Here is a 20,208-nt window from a genome sequence, read left to right on the forward strand (position 1 = left end):
GATCATTTTACAATGTATACAAATACAGACTCATTTCGTACACCTGAACGTAATGTAATACCCTATGTCAATTACGCCTCAATTTGAAAAAAGGCTAATTAAGTCTCATGAAGTATTCTGAACACTTTATATGCTTGTCTTTGTGTTGATAATGAATTGGGGAGGGTAGCAGTCTTCAGGAAGTTTTAATAATTTACAGCCCATTTGACGGAGATGAGATAAGGGAATGAGGGTAGTAAGAAAGAATGAGAGTACAAAGCAGCAATTTAAGCGAACTGTGGAGTACCGAGAATGCTTAGAATCAAGAGGGAAAATGGTTTCTTCCAAGTTCACTGAAGAGATAAAATTTAATTTGGGTATTGTAACACTTTAACTAGCAATGATGGTGGGTGAGAAGGGTGGTATTATTGGGGAAATGGCATGAACAAAAATTGGTGCAGAGGAAGGATAGCGTGAATCCAGGGAGCAGTGTGATAGACTGGCGGGAGTATTAGGGAGAAGTGAGGGAAAGCCCTCTAGGGGATTTAGACTGGTTCCATTGTAGGCCATGAGGACCCCCAGAAAGATTTTACAACAAGGACATGTCCCTGAGAAGCATCTTACTAGTTACTTCAGGTAGCAGAGTTGCAGATGGATTTGGTATGTAAGGATGAAATGTGTTAAGAAAATAGAAGGTGGTTTTAAAGGTTATAAGGGAATGTGGGGGCAGGGAACGGCTTCTAGAGGAAGAATGGAGAACATTTTTATTAATAGAACAACAGACTTCTGGGAAAGACGTGAAGTAGGAGGATCCTAAGCTCACCTTGCCCCATAATATACCTAGATAACACTCACATCAGTGTAAATAGCTCAGAAAATGACCCAAAGACCAGCAGAACAGACTCTCCAGAGCTAATCAGAGAGAAGAAGTCATGTGGAAAAATGGTAGAAGGGTGGAGGTGCAGCCAGGAACCAACCTGACCCAGGAGACTGTCTGTGGGAAGGAGGGACACTGTAAGAGCAGAGAAGGGAAAGAAGCAGACCCCACACCTGGCACCCCACACATGGGGGACCTGCACTGGGAAGATGAGTCCCATAACATTTGCCTTGAAAACCAGAGGGGCCTAACAATCGGTAGAGCTTAACATCCAGAACTTAAAAAAAACAGTGGCTCACCTCTGGGAGAGCTGGAGGTAATAGGAAACTGAGTCTCCACCCTTAAAAAGACACTGTAACAAAGAACCCTGCTGAGATAACAGCACAAAAGTGGCAGTTTGAAAACCACCCGGAGTATATGGGAAAAAGATTTATTTACTAATCTCAGAGGGTACACTGGAAGTGCAGGGATCTTTGGGAGACTTCTCCAAGAACAAAAGAGCGGGTGGGCACTATTTAGCTCCGCTGCGCCCAAGCCTAGATACACGGACAGTTGTGGGAACGGGTGCAGCACAAACCTCTCCACCTAGCCTGCTAACAGGTGCCCCACCCCTGCACCCTACTGCATACTCACCCTCTCCAACCTCCTCCTAGCTCCCAGTTCTCCAGAGCAGCTCCAGGTCCCTTCCCACAGGCCTGCACAAACCTGGCTAACAGCATGCCCCACTCCCATGCTCTCCTGTGCTCCACACCATCCAACCCACCCACAGGAGTTCTCCAAAGTGGCATGAGGAGCATGGCCTTTGTGTGCAAGCAGTCCTGACAGTGGCTGAAGTGACTCCTGCCCTGGGGAGAGGGGAAGGTAACCGCACTCACCAGCAGTGCCAGCAGTGGACTGAGGGTCTGACTGCAGGCCCCTCCCAACAGTGAAAGACTCAAGGGCCAACACAGTTTGGTGTAACTGCAGCTCTGGCAAAGGTCTGATCCGACCCAACTCAAGCTGAAGATGGCCCCAGATTGGCCCATTAACAACACGGGGACCGAGCCCTGCCCCCAACAGGCAGAGAGAGCCACAGCAGATGACTGGACGAAAGGCAAACAGCTCAACTGCAGCAGTAGGGCACAAACACACAGAGGAGACCACCCTGAAGTGCCAGCATCTGGGGAGCAGGGGACACTGCACTGCAGGGCACCACACGACTTCTTCATAAAGTCGCTACTTCCAAGAGCAGGAGACATAGCCAACTTCCTTAACACATAGAAACAGACACAGAGCATTAGGCAAAATGAGGAGACCGAGCAATGTGTCCCAAATGGAAGAACAGGACAAAAATCACGGCAAAAGAGCTAAATCCAACGGAGATAAGCAATATGCCTGATAAAGAATTTAAAGTAATGGTTATAAAGCTACTCACTGGACTTGAGGAAAGAGTGGAGGATCTCAGTAAGACCCTCAAAAGAGGGTCAGAAAATATAAACAACCAGTCAGATCAAGAACTCAGTAACTGGGGGCGCCTGGCTGGCACAGGGGTTGGGCGTCTGCCTTCGGCTCAGGGCGTGATCCCGGCGTTCTGGGATCGAGCCCCACATCAGGCTTCTCCACTGGGAGCCTGCTTCTTCCTCTCCCACTCCCCCTGCTTGTGTTCCTTCTCTTGCTGGCTGTCTCTATCTCTGTCAAATAAATAAATAAAATCTTAAAAAAAAAAAAAGGAACTCAGTAACTGAAATTAAAAATACATTAGAGAGAATAGACTAGAGGAAGAAGAAGAAATCAGCTACCTGGAAGACAGAGTAATGGAAAGCAATCCAGCTGAATCGGAGGAAAAAAAAAATGGGAATAGATCAGCAACACGATAGAGTATAGTAACATTTGCAATATAGGGATCTCAGAAGGGGAAGAGGGAAAGAAGGGGGTAGAAAATGTATGTGAAGAAATAATAGCTGAAAATTTCCCAAATCTGAGGAAGCAAACAGAAATCCAGATCCAGGAGGTAAAATCAACCCAGGGAAGTCCACACCAAGACATGTAGTAATTAAAATGGCAGAAAGTAGTGCTAAAGAGAGAATTTTAAGATCAGCAAGAGAAAAAGAAAAGTTACATACAACAGAAACCCATAAGGCCATTATCTGTTTTTTTCAGCAGAAACTTTGTAGGCCAGAAGAAAGTAGCAGGATACATTCAGAGTGCTGAAAGGAAAAGACGTGCAACTAAGAATACTCTACCCAGGAAGGCTACCATCCAGAATAAATGAAGAGATAAAAAGTTTCCCAAACAAAAGTTGAAGGAATTCATCACCACTAAACCAGTCCTATTAAGAAATGTTAAAGGGGACTCTCTGAGCATAAAGGAAAGACGATAAGCAGAAGCAAAAAAGTAGGAAGTGCAAAAGCAGTGAAATCGTGCTTATCTACAAAAAAACAGTCAAGGGATTCACAAAATCAAAGGATATAAAGTATGAAACCATACACTGAAAAAGTGGGGGAGGAGAGTAAGAATTTAGTGCTTTTAGAATGGGTTCAAACTTAAACGACCATCCACTTCATATAGACCAGCATATGCATACTATATTATATATAAACCCAATTGAAACCATATAGCAAAAGCTGGTAATGGATATGCAAAGAATAAAGAGAAAGGAATCCCAGTATATCACTAAAGAAATCCAGTCAATCTGGAGAGAAGAGAACAAGGAACAGAGAAGAACTAGAAAAATAACCATAAACCAAGTAACAAAATAGCAATAAGTACACACTATCAATAATTACTTGGAATAAAAATGGACTAAACTCTCAAAAGACATAGGGTGACTGATTGAATATGGATTAAAAAAAAAAAGCAAGACCTATGCTCCCTATAAAATGCTCATTTCAGATCTAAAGACATAGTCAGACTGAAAGTAAAGGGATGAAGTGTCTGCCTGGCTCAGTTGGAGGAGCTCATGACTCTTGATCTCAGGGTCATGAGTTTGAGCCCTACGTTGGGTGTAGAGGTTATTCAAGAAATAAGACTTAAGGGGCGCCTGGGTGGCACAGCGGTTAAGCGTCTGCCTTTGGCTCAGGGCGTGATCCCGGCGTTATGGGATCGAGCCCCACATCAGGCTCCTCTGCTATGAGCCTGCTTCTTCCTCTCCCACTCCCCCTGCTTGTGTTCCCTCTCTCGCTGGCTGTCTCTGTCGAATAAATAAATAAATAAATCTTTAAAAAAAAAAAAAAAGAAATAAGACTTAAAAAAAAAAAGTAAAGGGGGGCACCTGGTGGCATGGTCGGTTGAGTGTTTGACTCTTGGTTTTGGCTCAGGTCATGATCTTGGGGTCTTAAGATCAGCCCCAAGTTAGGCTCTGCAATCAGCATAGAGTCTCCTTGGGGTTCTCTCTCCCTCTGCCCTCCCCCCTCCCCCCTGCTCTTTCAAATAAACAAATCTTAAAAAAAAAGGGTTGTAAAATCATTTATCAAGCAAATGGAAATGAAAAGAAAGCTGGGGTAGGAATACTTATGTTGGACAAACAGACTTTAAAACAGAGTGTAACAGGAGACAAAGGAGGACACTGCATAATCATAAAGGGAATAATCCAATAAGACAAAACAATTGTAAATATTTATGCACCTAACATGGAAGTACCCAAATACATAAAGCAGCTAATAAACATAAAAGAAGTAACTGTAAATAGCACAATAGTACGGCACTTTAACATCCCATTTACATCAACGGTTAGACCATCTAAATAGAAAATTAACAAGGAAATAGCTTTTAATGATACAAGGACCATATGGATCTAACATATATTCAGAACATTCCATCCTAAAACAGCAGAATACACATTCTTTTCGAGTGCACGTAAAACATTCACCAGAGTACATCACATTTTAGGCCAGAAAACAAGTCTCAACAAATTCAAAAAGATGAAGTCGTATCATTCATCTTTTCCAAGCACAACAGTATTTAACTAGAAACTGACTACAGGAAAAAAAAATCTGGAAAGAACACAAATACATGGAAGTTAGATAATGTGCTACTCAACAATGAATGGGTCAATCAAGAAACTGAATAAAAAAATATATGGAGACAAATGGAAATAAAAACAGTAACCCAAAATCTTTTGGATGCAGCAAAAATCTATTCTAAGAGGGAAGCTTATAGCAATTCAGGCCTACTTCAAGAAGAAAAATCTCAAATCAATAACATACTTACCAAAAGTAAGTAGAAAAAAGAATAAAACCCCAAACCAGTAGAAGAATAAAGATTAGAGCAGAAATCAATGAAATAAAAGCTAAAAAAAAAAAAAAATCAATGAACCCAGAAGCTGGTTCTCTGAAAAGATTAACAAAAAGCCAGACTCCTAAAGGGAGGCGGGAGGGGGAACGCACGCACAGTCAAAATCTGAAATTAAAGGGAGAAATAACAACCAACACCACGGAATATAAAAGATGATAAGAGAATACGATGAGAAACTATATGCCAACGTATTGGACAACCCAGAAGAAATGGACAAATTCCTGGAGACATATGAACTCCCAAAACTGTATCAGGAAGAAACGGAAAATTTAAGCAGATTACTAGCAATGAAACTGAATCACTAATCAAAGAACTTTCAGTAAACAGAAGTTCAGGACCAGATGGGTTCACAGGTGAATTCTACCAAACGTTTTAAGAAGTTAGTATCTATTCTTCTCAAACTATTCCAAAAGATAGAAGAGGAAAGAAAATTTCCAAATTTATTCTACAAAGGCCAGTATCACCCAGACACCAAATCCAGATAAAGATACTGCAAAAAAAGAGAGCCACAAGCCAATATCTCTGATGAATATAAATGCAAAAATCCTCAACAAAGTATTAGCAAACCTAATCCAACAATACATTAAAAAAAATCATTCACCATGATTAAGTGGATTCCTAGGATACAAGGGTGGTTCAATATCAGCAAATCAATCAACACGATACTTTACAACAGGGATAAAAAACCGTATGATCCCTTCAATAGATGCAGGAAAAGCACTTGACCAAGTACAACATCCATCCATGATAAAACTCTCAATAAAGCAGATTTAGGGGAACTAACATAATAAAGGCCACATATGAAAAATCCATAGCTAACATCATACTCAATGGTGAAAAACACAATTTTTCCTCTAAGCTCAGGAACAAGACAAGGATGTCCACTCTCACCAGTTTTATTCAACATAACAATTCAAAGTCCTAGCCACAGCAATCAGACAAGAAATAAACGGCATCCAAATTGGTAAAGAAGTAGTATAACTCTCCTACCGATCTTCCTAGTTCTTATGTTCCATAGATGAGAGAAACCATATAATTGTCTTTCTCTGCTTGACTTAGGGGAATGGGATAGGCTGGTGATGGGTAGTGAGGAGGGCACGTGTTGCACGGTGCACTGGGTGTTATACGCAAGTAATGAATCATCGAACTTTACATCAAAAACCAGGGATGTACTGTATGGTGAGTAACATAATAAAAAAATATTAAAAAAACCAAGAAGTAGTATAACTGTATTTGTAGATGGCATGATACTATATATAGAAAATCCTAAAGACTCCACCAAAAAAGTACCAGAACTGATAAATGAATTCAGTAAAGTCATAGGATACAGATCAATATACAGAAATGCATCACATTTCTATATGCTAATAATGAAGTAGTAGAAAGAAAAAGACAACAGTCCATTTACAATTGCACTAAAAATACCTAGGAATAAACTTAACCAAGGAGGTAAAGGACCTATACTCTGAAAACTATAAACACTGATGAAAGAAATTGAAGATGACACAAACACACGGAAAGATACTGCATGCTCACGCATTGGAAGAATAAATATTGCAAAAATGTCCACACTACCTAAAGAAATCTACCAATTTAGTGTAATCCCTATCAAAATACCAACAGCATTTTTCACAGAACAAATAACCATGAAGACAGGCAAAGCAATCTTGAGAAAGAAGAACAAAACTGGAGTTATCACTATCTCAGATTTCAAGATACTTTATAAAGCTTAGTAATCAAAGCAGTATGGTACCGGCACAAAACTGGACACGGAGACCAACAGAACAGAACAAAGAGCCCAGAAATAAATGCATGATTATATATGATCAATGAATTTATGACAAAGGAGGCAGAAATATGCAATGGGAAGAAGACAGGCTCTTCAATAAATGGTGTTGGGAAAACTGGGCAGCTACATGCAAAGAATGAAACTGGACTTCCACCATAAACAAAAATAAACTCAAAATGAATTGACGACCTGAATGTGAGACCTCAAGCCATAAAAATCCTAGAAGAGGGGCACCTGGGTGGCTCAGCTGGTTAAGTGTCTGACTCTTGGTTTTTGCTCAGGTCATGATCTCAGGGTCATGAGATTGAAGCCCGAGCTGGGCACTGTGCTCAGCAGGGAGTCTGTTTGGGATTCTCTCTCCCCCTCTCCCTTTGTCCCTCACCCCCATGCATGTGCACATTCTCTAAAATAAATCAATCTTAAAAAAAAAAAATCCTAAAAGAGAGCACAGGCAGTAATTGCTCTGACCCTGGCCGTACCAACTTTTTCTAGATATTTCTCCTGAGGCAAAGGAAATAAAACTAAAACTATTGGAACTACCTCAAAATAAAAAGCTTCTGCACAGTGAAGGAAACAACAAAGACAACCTACTGAATGGGAGAAGATATTTGCAAATGATATATCCAATAATGGTTTAGTATCCAAAATATTAAAGAACTTATGCAACTCAACACTAAAAAAAGCAAATAAGCCAATTAAAAAAATGGGCAGAAGACATGGACAGACATTTCTCCAAAGATGACATCCAGATGGTCAACAGACACAGGAAAAGATGTTCAACATCCCTAATCATCAAGGAAATGCAAATGCAAATCACAATGAGGTATTACCTCACACCTGTCAGGATGGCCAAAATAAAAAACAAGAGGGGTGCCTCGGTGGTGCAGTCAGTTGAGTGTGTGACTCTTGGTTTTGGCTCAGGTTGTGATCTCAGCGTTGTGAGACCGAGCCCCACGTTGGGGATCCTGGGCTCGTGTGGAGTCTGCTTAAGACTCTCCCTCTCCTTCTGCCCCTCCCCCCATCCACGCACCTGCACATGCACTCTCCCAAGTAAATAAATCTTAGAAACAAAAAATGAAAGCAAGAAACAACAGTGTTGGTGAGGATGTGGAGAAAAAGGAACCCTATTGCACTGCTGGTGGGAATGCAAACTGGTTCAGCCGCTGTGGAAGACAGTGTGGAGGTTCCCCCAAAAATTAAAAATAGAACTCCCGTATGATCTGATAATTCCACTACTGGGTATTTACCCAAAGACTATAAAGACAGCAATTTGGAAAGATACAGGCACCTCTATGTTTATTTGCAATACTCAAGATACAGTAGCCGCCCGAGTGCTCATCAATATAGACCACATCTTCTTCATTCATATTCATATACACACACGTACATACCCACAACAGAGTATTACTCAGCGATAAAAAAAGAATGAAAACGTGTCATTTGCAATGACATGGATGGATCTAGAAAGTCTAATGCTAACTGCAATAAGTCTGTCAGAGAAAGACAAATACCATACGATTTCATTCATATGGAATTTAAGAAACACAACAAATGAACAAAGAAAAAAGAGACAAAGACAGACTCTTTAAGACAGACTCTTAAATACAGAGAACAAACTGATGTTACCACAGGGAGGTGAGTGGGGGAGTGGGTGAAATAGGTAGGTGATGGGGTGTATTAAGAATACAATAACCATAATGAGCACTGAGTAATGTATACACCTGTTGAATCCCTAAGTTGTACATCTGAAACTAACACTGTATGTTAATTTTGCTGGAATAAAATAATAATTTTTTTAAACCCATCCTTTTTTTTTTTAAAACCCATCCTTTTTTCTTTTTTTTAAAAGATTTTATTTATTTATTCGACAGAGACAGCCAGCGAGAGAGGGAACACAAGCAGGGGGAGTGGGAGAGGAAGAAGCAGGCTCATAGCAGAGGAGCCTGATGTGGGGCTCGATCCCACAATGCCAGGATCACGCCCTGAGCCGAAGGCAGACGCTCAACCGCTGTGCCAGCCAGGCGCCCCTGGAATAAAATAATAATTAAGAAAAAAACCTAAAGAAATCCAAAAAAGAAAAAAAAAATACAAAGAATATATCCCGGAAGTAATAGCTGTGTGGGCTGGGAACACCAGGCAGGAAGATGATGGGGATGAATAGGGTCCTAAAAGACTTCAAGTTTACAGGGAAGGTACAACTGGAATAAAATTGAGTTTGAAGAAAACAACATTTACCCATAAGTGCCCACCTAGATTCGAAAAATGCAGGGGAAACCTGAGGAAGATACTAACAAACGTATTACTCTTCCAAGTAGACAACAGATCAGGCAAAAACTTGAGGGACCCACTGTTCTACAGGCTGATGGTAAGATTCTCACTTGGAAATGCACCCAGCATCCCAAGAGTGCCTTGAATGGTCCCATTCATCCGTGCTCATCCTCCTCCTCTTAGGATCCAGACTGCTTATGGAACCACCACCCACATGCCAAGAACAACGAGAAGACTCTTTGTCTTGTGGTAGATATTAGAGTCGCCCCCCCAAACTGGAACGCCCATCACTCAGCACTCTCAGCACTCTCAGTGCTGCGCACCTTTAGCGTATTGCCCCTACCACAGACGATTAACACGTGTCTAATCCTTAATTTACTCAAAGAAACTGACAGGCCCTATGTTAAATTATGTTTTGAGCAATGGCTCCACAACTCCAGCCTCCTAAAATGCTCATGAAGAGAAGGGCTGGAAGAAAAGAAGGCCATCAACCGAAATCAAGGGAATTTTCCAATACATAGAAAACAACTATCACACCCATTCACTAACCTATAGAATTAGCCAAGAAAAAGAAAGTGAGAGAGAGGGGTGCCTGGGTGGCTCAGTCATTAAGCGTCTGCCTTCGGCTCAGGGCGTGATCCCGGCGTTATGGGATCGAGCCCCACATCGGGCTCCTCCGCTATGAGCCTGCTTCTTCCTCTCCCACTCCCCCTGCTCGTGTTCCCTCTCTCGCTGGCTGTCTCTCTCTGTCAAATAAATAAAATCTTAAAAAAAAAAAAGTGAGAGAGAAATATTAGGAAAGAAACATTAGTCAGAACTAGTGAGTGTTCAAGATAGTCAGAATTTATAATCTACATTAAATTTCTCTTCAGGATAACCATAACCAAATAGTAAATATAACAGGGAAAACTGACCCTTTGACTCAGGAATGAACTGAGCTGTACTGGCAACATAAGTCAGTTGAAGCAGAAAAGGGAATGCATGGAGTCCCAAGTAGCTTTAGGCACAGTCACATTGAGAGACATGAGCAATGCCGCCAGAACTGTTTCTCCACATTCTAACCTACCCCAGTCTCTGACCTCTGTCCTTCTGTGAGGTCTTCTCTTCCAGGCAGGCTCTGTCCATGCACTGGACACGCCAGTTGAGCAAGAGTCTCATCTGATAGTATCTGCAGAAATCCTGAAGCGGAGTCCTGCTAACTTCACTGAGGAATGGACTCTGTTAGGTCAGGTCTGGGTCATTTTCCCAAACTTGGGGTATGGTCAAATGGGGAGGAGTCAATCCCACCACAAGCACATGGTCTAAGAACAAAGGAAGGGCAGTTTCCCCTAAGAAAACTGCGGGTGTCAGGGGAAATGGGGAAGACAATATATCCTCTCTAGATTCCACCTCCCAATAGCAATAGAACCCAAAGTGTTCTATTGCTATGACCTAAGAACATAGGATCTATATGAAGGAAATCATAAGAGACCTAAAAAAATGAAAGAAGAGTTCATGTTCTTAGAAGGGAAGATCTGATATTGCAAAGATACTACTTATTTCCAAATTCATCTATGATCCAATCACATTTTAATAAAAATCCCAAAACAATGTCTTAATGGATTGTTTATGAACTGTTTTTCAGGATTCACCTTCAGGAATTCACAGGAATAGCCAAGGATTTATTTTTTTCTTTTTAAAGAACAGCACTGGGGAGACTAGAGTAAGAACACTAGATAGTCAGGCAAACATTAACATGTAATAATTCAGACACAGTGCTATTAGCAGAGGAAAAGGCAGGTCAACGAAATAGAGAATACTTTCACATCAGTAGGGGGGGAAATGGACTATCTGCAATGCTGAAATATCTACCCCAACTCTTACAAGAAGTGAATCCCACTTCATACTAGAAGAATTACGGACTGGATCGGTGACCCAGAACACAGACTATTTTCTTACAATCTTGGGACAAAGATGACCTTCCTAGAAAAGAACCAAACTCCAAAAGCCATGAAGGCAACAATGTAGGATGATTTACTACTGGTAAGAGTGTGAAGAGCTAAGCATTCCCTAGCCTGGTGTAAGTCTGGATTTGTAGACTCCATTTTGAATGATAATTTGGTAGTAGCCAAGTTTTAATACATACCTCTAAGATTCCGAATCTCTTTCTAGGATCCTCTCCTACAGACATAGTCATGCATGGCTACGTACAAACAAAACTAGGAGATGTTTCTCAGAGTCCTTAAGAGAAGAAACACCCTAAAATACAGAGCAATGAAAGGTTACATCAGCTCGATCCCACCACCCCGAGACCATGACCCCATCCAAAATCAAAAGTCAGACGCCCGACTGACTGAGCCACTCAGGTGCCCCTTGACTAGTCTTGTAAGCCCTTTCTCTTCAGAACCTACCGCTCTGCCTTGCTGTTCCGTCCCAGGTCATTCTGCACTACTGCGTGAGAAGCTGACGTAACCTTTCACAGTGCTGGGTGTAGAGGCTGCTTGGGATTCTCTCCCGGCCCACCCCCCTGCCCCCACTGCTCACTCTCTCCTCGCTCTCAAAAACTAACCAAAAGAGCAGGTCCAGGATACCATACTATTTTTTGAAACTAAGTACTTAGTATTTTCATTAAAGGGTGCAAGTACTGTTTCAAGCAAGTACCAAATGGAAGACCAAGCCCTGGAATTCAAAGAGGAAATCATCTTTTTTTTTTTTTTTTTTTTGAGATTTTACTTATTTGACAGACACAGCCAGAGAGGGAACACAAGCAGGGGGAGTGGGAGAGGGAGAAGCAGGCTTCCCGCCATGCAGGGAGCCTGATTCGGGGCTCGATCCCAGGACCCTGGGATCATGACCTGAGCCGAAAGCAGAAGCTTAACGACTGAGCCACTCAGGCGCCCCAGGAAACAATCTTCTGAACAAGGAACACCAAGGCAATCTTCTACTCCAGCCACACTATCCGCGGCCATGACGATGCCAGTGAGCCAGCGTTAGCCAGATTACTGTTTACCACATCATCCGTTCGTACTATGTTCCAGACAGTTTCGGTTGCTAGAGTAAGTGCACTGACTGAAATCAACAAAGGCTGCACAACCTGTTCTTCCAAAGTAATTGGAAACACCACCTTTTCGGACATTAATGCCTATAGGTTTTCTCCTTGGGCATGTCAGTTTCTTAGTTCTGTTACTGCAGAAACGGGATTCAGGCCAGCAGTGGCAGCTAGCGTACATGGCAGGACGTCCATTACATCTGCACAGAACACAGTGGAATTCCAGACCACTCAATGTTCATGAATATTCAGTTACCCATAGGGCCAGCTTTATTCCTGGAGCACCACCTCCCACTCCCACAAGAAGAACTCTTGCTTCACTCAACAGCAAATAACACACAGGGCATCATGAATGGAGCACTCTGCTTCCGAAATCACCGATTTGTTAGAACCACGCACAATCGTAATGTTTTCCCAGTGATCCTGAGCAGTTTGCCAGAACCACTTAAACTGACCCCCTCAGCTAGCTCAGCCAAATCCAGCATGTCACCAGTGAACTGGTCCACGTGAGCAACTGGCTTGGTTCCAGTCGTCTTACGGAGGACTTCAACGTCTTCTCTTCCAATATCCCCAGCCACCATTATCTTCATTTTGTTCAGGAAATGTAATGCAAAATCTCTCAAAGCATCTCTTAGGAAATATTCTGTATGAGAACATTATATCCGGTTTGAAAATTGGGCTCACTAAATTTAGAATATAGGCTCTTTTCTTCCTTAGCACTGGGCCCATCTGGGCATATCGGAAAATACTATGTGATTATCTGTATCTGTTTTGGGAACAGATAAGGAAAACTGGGTAAGGCCAATCTTAACTTTTTCAACTCTGGTTAGGTCATCTTTTGGGTGAGAACCAGCCTTCTACCAACTAGTAGTCATCATTTGTCCCACCCAGTTTTGTTATATATATAAGCTATATATAGTTTATATTTAAACTATACATTACATCGTAACTATATATACACATATACACATTTATTTAAACTAAACAAAACAGGGGAGCCTGGCTGACTCAGTCAGAGCATGAGACTGTTGATCTCGGGGTCATGAGTTCAAGCCCCAATACATTAACTTGGGGTGCCTGGGTGGCTCAGTCGGTTTCAGGTAGGTCATGATTTCAAGATCATGGGTGCAAGCCCCGAGTTGGGCTCCACACTCGGCAGGGAGTCTGCTCGGTGGGGAATCTGCTTGAGATTCTCCCTCTGCCCCTTCCCACCCTGCTCTCTCCCAAATAAATCAATCTTAAAAAAAAAAAAAAATAAACTTGAAAAAAAAAACGAGAAAAAAAAACTAGAACAAAACAAAACAAAGTTTACCCACTCCCTGACAACTACCAATCTGGTATCACTGAGGTTGTTTGAATTTTTAAATTTAATTTAATTTATTCTTTTTAGATTCCACCTGGGAGAGAGATCATCAGTATTTGTTTTTCTCCATCTGACTTACTTTACTTGGCATAATGCCCTTGAGGTTTCTTCACGACTTTGGTATCTCCAAGATCCACACCAGCAGCCGTGCAGGAGTCAATCACTTCCCTCACCGCATTTCCACTTACTGGAGGAAGCCGACTGGAACGTGAAGGAGACTTTGAGTTCAGTGGAGTAGTTGCATTATCTAACAGTTTCTCTGTCACTCAATTCCACGGATCAAGACGAGTTAAGATTCCAGTACCCTTTTCCAAATCCTTCTGGAATGACGTGGAAATGATGGTTGGATGAATCCCTTTCTGAAAAACCTTTACACAGGAATCTAGGCGAACCAGCCACGATGATCACCAACGCGGTACCACCTCCTGCCTCTTTATCTAGACAGCGCCGCCAGCATTCTGGCTGCTGGATGAACACTTGGATTTGTTCCAGAATGGTGGCACCTTCATTTGTAATGGTCACATCCTTTCCCATCTTCCCTTATTTTTGTCCTTTTGGTCCCAGGCTTGTTCTAATAGCATCAGCAACAGCTGGACCACGGAGAGATTGCTGAAGTAGACTTGGGGTGGCTGGTTGTGGTCTTCGTCGGCATTTTCCTTGCGGCTGCTGGCCGCCCTGGGGGGCACCTGCTCCAGAGCACCAGTGCTTGGACGTGGGAAGCCTGGAGGGTCTGGGTGGGCTCCGAAAGGACAGCTGGATGTGGACCCCAGCTGGCTGCAGAATGGCAGGCTCCCTTCACCACCAAAGTGGATTAGAACAGGTTGCTCCAAAGTAGCAAACTTTGGCATATTATTTTGAGCTTAAGACAACTGAGAAATAGCATACAGGAAGGGCTCTTTGCCTTCCACTTTTCTGCCTAAAAGCAGGGCAAGAATTTCCTATGAGAAAGGTTTTCTTTGTTTTTGTTTTTGTGTTTTTTTTTTTGAAGAGCACACGTGTGCACAGACACTGGGGGGTGGGGTGGGCAGGAGAAGAAGAGAGAATCTGAAGCAGGCTCCATACCCAGAGCCCAACGTGGGGCTCAGTCTCACAACCCTGAGATCATGCTCTGAGCCAAAACCAAGAGTTGGGGACTTAACTGACTGAGCCACCCAGGCACCCCCCCCCCCACTTTGGAGTTTTGGAGGTAGAATTTATGATTTATCAGTTGCATATTAACATCCAGTGTTCGCTACATCAAATGCCCTCCTTAATGCCCATCACTCAATAATCCCTTCCCCAACCAACCCACCTCCCTTCCAGTGACCCTCAGTTTGTTTCCTATATTTAAGGGTCTCTTATGGTTTGCCTCCCTTTCGTTTTATTTTTCCTTCCCTTCTCCTAGGTTCATCTGTTATGCTTCTTGAATTCCACATAGGAGTGAAATCATATGGTATTTGTCTGACTTATTTCGCTTAGCATAATACCCTCTAGTTCCATCCATTTCATTCCAACTGGCAAGATTTCATTCTTTTTTGATGGCTGAGTAATATTCCATTGTATATATATATATACCACATCTTTATCCTTCATCTGTTGATGGACATCTGGGCTCTTTCCATATTTTGGCTATTGTGGACATTGCTGTTATAAACATTCCCCCCCCTTAAAGACATTTTTAAAAAGTAATCTCTATCATCAGTATGGGACTCGAACTCACAACCCCAAGATTAAGAGTAACACATTCCACCAACTTAGCCAGCCAGGCACCTCAAGAAAGGTGCCCTCTTATTCCAGGAAGGAGAAAACCTTCATCACTGGAGATGGAAATCAACACCAAGAGGACTGAACAAACTGGACTAAAATAACCCTCATCTTCCATTAGTTTCCTCCATCTATTTCCTAGTCCCTCTCTCCATAATACACTACCCCCACCAGTCTAACCCCTTTCCTTTGTCTACTCCACAATGTATCACTTTTTGTTAAAATGGTATATAAACCCTGAACCTACACATGTCTTTGAAGTTTCCACTTTTGCATAAAGTCTCCTGTAAAAACATCAAGATCCATGTTTTTTTCACCTGTTAATCTGTCTGCTAAATTCACAGGCCTCGGGTGGTGAGCCTGAGAGCTTAAAAGTTTCCTCTCCATCACCTTGCAGGTGATGGGTTGACTGCAGAATGGAAGTGGAAGTAAAGGACATTTTATGGGCTTGTGTACTGATTAAATGCTTAAAATAAAGAATTCTATGTATTGTATTTAAAGAGTAAAAAAGGAAATTTTCATCAATTCAAGTCACTCCTAAGAATAAGGTCTTATTAAATCCCAAGGAAAATGAACAAATTAAAAAAAAAGATACATAAATTTATTAAAAATCTGAAGATATTTAACAATTTATTGAAGTCCAAAAAATAAACTCTTTATAAAATCTAGAAAGGAAGAATTAGGAATTAGATTTTAAAGGATTTAGAAAGAATCCCTTTTAAAAGTTTTTAATACTACATTCCTTGTCAGACTGGGACTTGGAGGGCTTTTGGCGTTCCGCCCCTGACTGCCTTGAGAAATGGGTCAGCAGTAGCGCATGAAACCGGACAGAGGAGAGATGCACATTCACTTATCCAAACGTAGCAAAAAGCACCATGTTTCCTGCTCACTAGAATGTAGCTTCTACTGCCAATTCTTTAGAGCAATGCACCTTGAGAATCCATTTTCCCCACTCAACGAAGAGCCATTTGTGCCTTTGTCCTAATACCTCTGAGTACTTGCCAGGGGTAAAACACTGGCTGAACCATCCTCGGACTCCTTAGATGAAGGCAGGTAAGAATGTCGCAGAAGGTGGTTTACTCTGTTCTATTCTTTCACATGTCAAATTCAGTACGCTGGTCACAGTTAGGCAGGTAGAAATGCATTAATAATTTCAGAACTCACAATAATCTTTTCCAGAAGTAGATTAAGATCACTGCTGTGAAGCAGGACAGAAGAGCCTGGGCCAGCAGTCTTTTCCAAGACGACGGCAGCATGGGTGTGAAGAAGAGACAAAAGCCATCCTACAAGGGGGAGGGAGAAGGGAATTAGACCGTTTCAGAATGCCCCACACCTGAACTCAGTAAAATACACTGGCGCTTCTGGGTTCAACAGCAAGATAACTCCTGGACTTAACAGAGAAAGTAAATAGTGACCCAGAGGCATCCTGTACTTAGGAAACTGAGTTAGGATTTGTAAGGAATCCAACATAGGGGAAAGAAGGACACAGGAGACACTTAACTTTGTCACAGCAAGAATACTCATCTTTTGTGGGTTGTTTTTTTTTTTTAAGAGGACACCAACCCCCTTATCCACCACATAATCAGATAAAAAATGGGCAGAGAACCTGAATGGACCTTTCTCCAAAGAAGACCTATAAATGGCCAACAGACACATGAAAAGCAGCTCAGCATCACCCATCAGGGAAATGCCAATCAAAACCACCATGAGAGGTCACCTCACACCAGTCAGAATGGCTAGTATCAAAAATACAAGAAATAACAAGAGTTGGTGAAGATGTGGAGAAAAGGGAACTGTTTGTGGGAATGTGAACTGGTGCAGTCACTATAGAAAACAGTATGGCAGGTCCTCAAAAAAATTTAAAATACAAATGTCATATGACCCAGTAATTCCATTTCTGGGTATTTACCTGAAGAAGACAAAAACATTTATTTGAAAAGATATATGCACCCCTATGCTCATTACAGCAGTATTTACGATAGCCAAACTGTGGAACAACTCAAGTGTCCATTGATAGATGAATGGATAAAGAAGATGTGGTATATTTTATACAATAGACTATTACTCAGCCATAAAGACGAATGAGATGTTGCCATTTGCAACAACATGGATGGACCTAGAGGACATTATGCTAAGTGAAATAAGTCAGAAAGACACAAAAAACATGATTTATACGCCGAATCTAAAAAATAAAAGAACTTAAACGGATTTATAAATACAGAAAACTAGAGGGGAGGTGGGTGGGGAGATAGGCAAAATAAAAAAAAAAAACCATTCAGCGTTTCAGATTTTTATTTATTACCACTATTTTAGATTTTTATCTACTTGAGAGAGAGGGAGCTCACGGGGGTGGAGGAGGAAGGAGAAAGGCAAGAGGGAGAAGCAGCCTACTCCTTGCTGAGCAGGGAGCTGGAGGCAGGACTCCATCCCAGGAGGCCGGATCATGACCATATATCATATGCCTGAAAGTAGTAACACTGTATGTTAATCATACCAAATTTTAAGTTTAAAAATTTTCAAAGAGAAAAAACCTAAGGGGAACACAGACTACTTGATCACATTCTTTCCTGAGCAAAGGGCAGATGCCATTGGGAAACTGGCAGAACACTAGGTGGAAAATGATCGCCTAAGACAATAAAGCAAGCAGCTCCATTCAGATAAACGGAGAAGAGAATCGAAGTCCAGATAGCAACCTTTTCTCTAAAAAGAAAAAAGTGGGACAGTGGGAAGCACAGAGGCAGAGAGAGAAGAGAATCTTCAGCAGGCTTCACGCCCAGTGGGAGGGGCTCGATCTCACAATCCTGAGATCAGGACCTGAGCCAAAAATCAAGAGTCTGACACTTCACCGACTGAGCCACCCAGGCGCCCTGAGATAGTGGCATTTTAACTGTAGCCGGGAGACGTGTGGGCATGTTCCCTTTACTCATGTGGGGGAATTTAGGCTTCTTGATTTTAAAGGATTATTCCTTAGTCAATGTTAATTAGCCAAAATGAGAATAAAAGCAACGCCCTCCTCCCAGTCAACTGCCTCTTCAACTGCAGAGGGCCCTCAGGGGCTAAACGCCTTTGCAAGACACCGCTCAGGTCCGGGTCCTAGAGTGCACAGGCCGGGATGGTGGACGAGCAGCGCTCACGCCCAGAAGAACGCAGGAGTTAACGCCAACACCTCCAATTGTTCATATAAGGTCAAGGTTCTGATTCAGGTATTACCTCCCCTCCATGAATGCGGCTGAGTTCATCACCACAGGTGATGCCAACTGCCTGGTTTTAATACTTCGGCCGCATTTATTCTGTAACTTGGGTCACTACAGTCCTTGGTTCAACTCCAGTAAGGAAGAGAGGAACAGGAGCCTAGCTCAGAAACCAAGAGGCATGCTATCCTCTCACCGAAGAGTGGTGGGCTTGCTTTATCAGCAAACGGGTTTAGGAGCTGCAGGGCAACAGCCTGCCCCTCGAGCCTACACCACAGAGATCAATGACCTACAGCTGAAAGCCAGGGCACCTGGCCAGTGAAGGGCTGGGTGCAGAGAATCAGAAGTTGAGGAACCTTGAGTCAATACCACCACTGGGCGCCTGCGCACTCTCTCCAACGCCTCTGGGCGCCGGCTTTTCCTGAGAGGTGTTGGGGGCTGGAAAAAGGGATGCCTTTTCCCTCTCACATTTTTAGGGTGGTGATCTCCACCCTGCAGCGCCGTGGGGTCTGTCTCTCCGAAGGTGGTTTAATAGGCAGAGAACAAAAAATCCACCTGGCCCAGCCCCCACCCCCCGACTTTACCAGTTTGGGGATCTCTGTATAAGCGAACCATCCAGATCGAACATAGGCTCACCCCCAAGACCTGCAAGGGTAAGGCCAAAGTGCAAACCAGGTCGTGCGCAGCTGCTTCAGAATGGGCTCATAGGAGAACCGTCTAGAGAGGGTGGTTTCTGCCAGTGTGACTTCACCAGGAGAGGAGAAAGCCAGACTTAACACCGAAAGTCCTCATCTCGCTGAAAGGAACGCCTCACCGGCTTGAAACCGCGAGGGCGCTCCCGGTGCTGGCCACGTGGGCGCGTCCCCGGCTGCCCAGCCCCGCTCCCCGCGACCCGCGCGCTCACCCAGCCGTCGTGCGCCTCCAGCCAGGCGCGATGCTGTCCCGTGAGCCGATTGCAGAGGAAGTCCACCAGGTGCCGGCAGTCCTGGCGGACGCCGGCCTCCCGCTCCCCCAGCTCCAGTTCCTGGTCCGGCCCCAGGTTCGAGTAGGCCCCCGACGGCGATCTCTCCAGCAGTGTGCCCGCGAAGGTGAGGAGCGCCACCACACGGCCCCAGCTTAGGGGCTGGGGGTGGGCGAGTATCTCCCGCTCCACCTGAGCCACCAGCTCCACGCGGTTGCCGCCGTAGCCGCGGTAATCGGACAAGAAGTGCTCGTGACGCTGCTGGACCTGGGCGGCCACCGAGCGCAGCACCGCGGCCTCGGGCGTGGACGGCGCCCGCGCAGGGGTGCCGGGCTCCCGGGCGCAGTACTCCAGGTAGTCGGTCAGCAGCCGCGCCGTGCGCTCCCTCAGCGCGTCCGCCATGGCCTGACCTCTCCCCAGCCGGCCCGGCCCGGCCCGACCCGACCCGATTTTCTAGCCCGGCTGCGCCTCCGCCCAGGGAGGGGCCGCCCCGCCCCGCCCCGGTTCCGCCCCGGTTCCGCCCGGCAGTTGTTTTTCTAGGTCCCGAGAGGAGCCTTTGATGGGAATCCCATCTACACCTGTTCCGGCCCCAAAGGCCAGGCCCACTGGTGTGCGCGCGTTCACCTAGCGATCAGAGACAGAGTGAGACTTCTGGGGGGATTATCGTTTAGCTCTGGGCCTGGGGACTAAGAACCCAGAGGGGACAATTTGGGAAGTTGAGCTAGAGTTTTGCCTCT

The 20,208-nt window shown here is 43.8% G+C and overlaps 1 protein-coding gene and 1 pseudogene across 1 annotated transcript; both read right to left on the reverse strand.

Annotated features, from left to right (window-relative positions):
• Window positions 1-12,105: 12,105 nt before the first annotated feature.
• Window positions 12,106-14,424, reverse strand: LOC113269723 (T-complex protein 1 subunit delta-like; annotated as a pseudogene).
• A 2,018-nt stretch (window positions 14,425-16,442) lies between these two features.
• BCL2L10 (BCL2 like 10) lies at window positions 16,443-19,873 on the reverse strand. Its single transcript, XM_044391002.1, has 4 exons — window positions 19,325-19,873; window positions 18,867-18,931; window positions 18,707-18,777; window positions 16,443-16,602 (listed from the first exon to the last, which is right to left on the reverse strand). The coding sequence occupies exons 1-4, from the start codon at window positions 19,871-19,873 to the stop codon at window positions 16,445-16,447; spliced, it is 843 nt and encodes a 280-aa protein (XP_044246937.1). The 3' UTR covers window positions 16,443-16,444.
• Window positions 19,874-20,208: the final 335 nt, after the last annotated feature.

Source organism: Ursus arctos, unplaced genomic scaffold, assembly GCF_023065955.2.
Source record: "Ursus arctos isolate Adak ecotype North America unplaced genomic scaffold, UrsArc2.0 scaffold_36, whole genome shotgun sequence".
NCBI lineage: Eukaryota > Metazoa > Chordata > Mammalia > Carnivora > Ursidae > Ursus > Ursus arctos.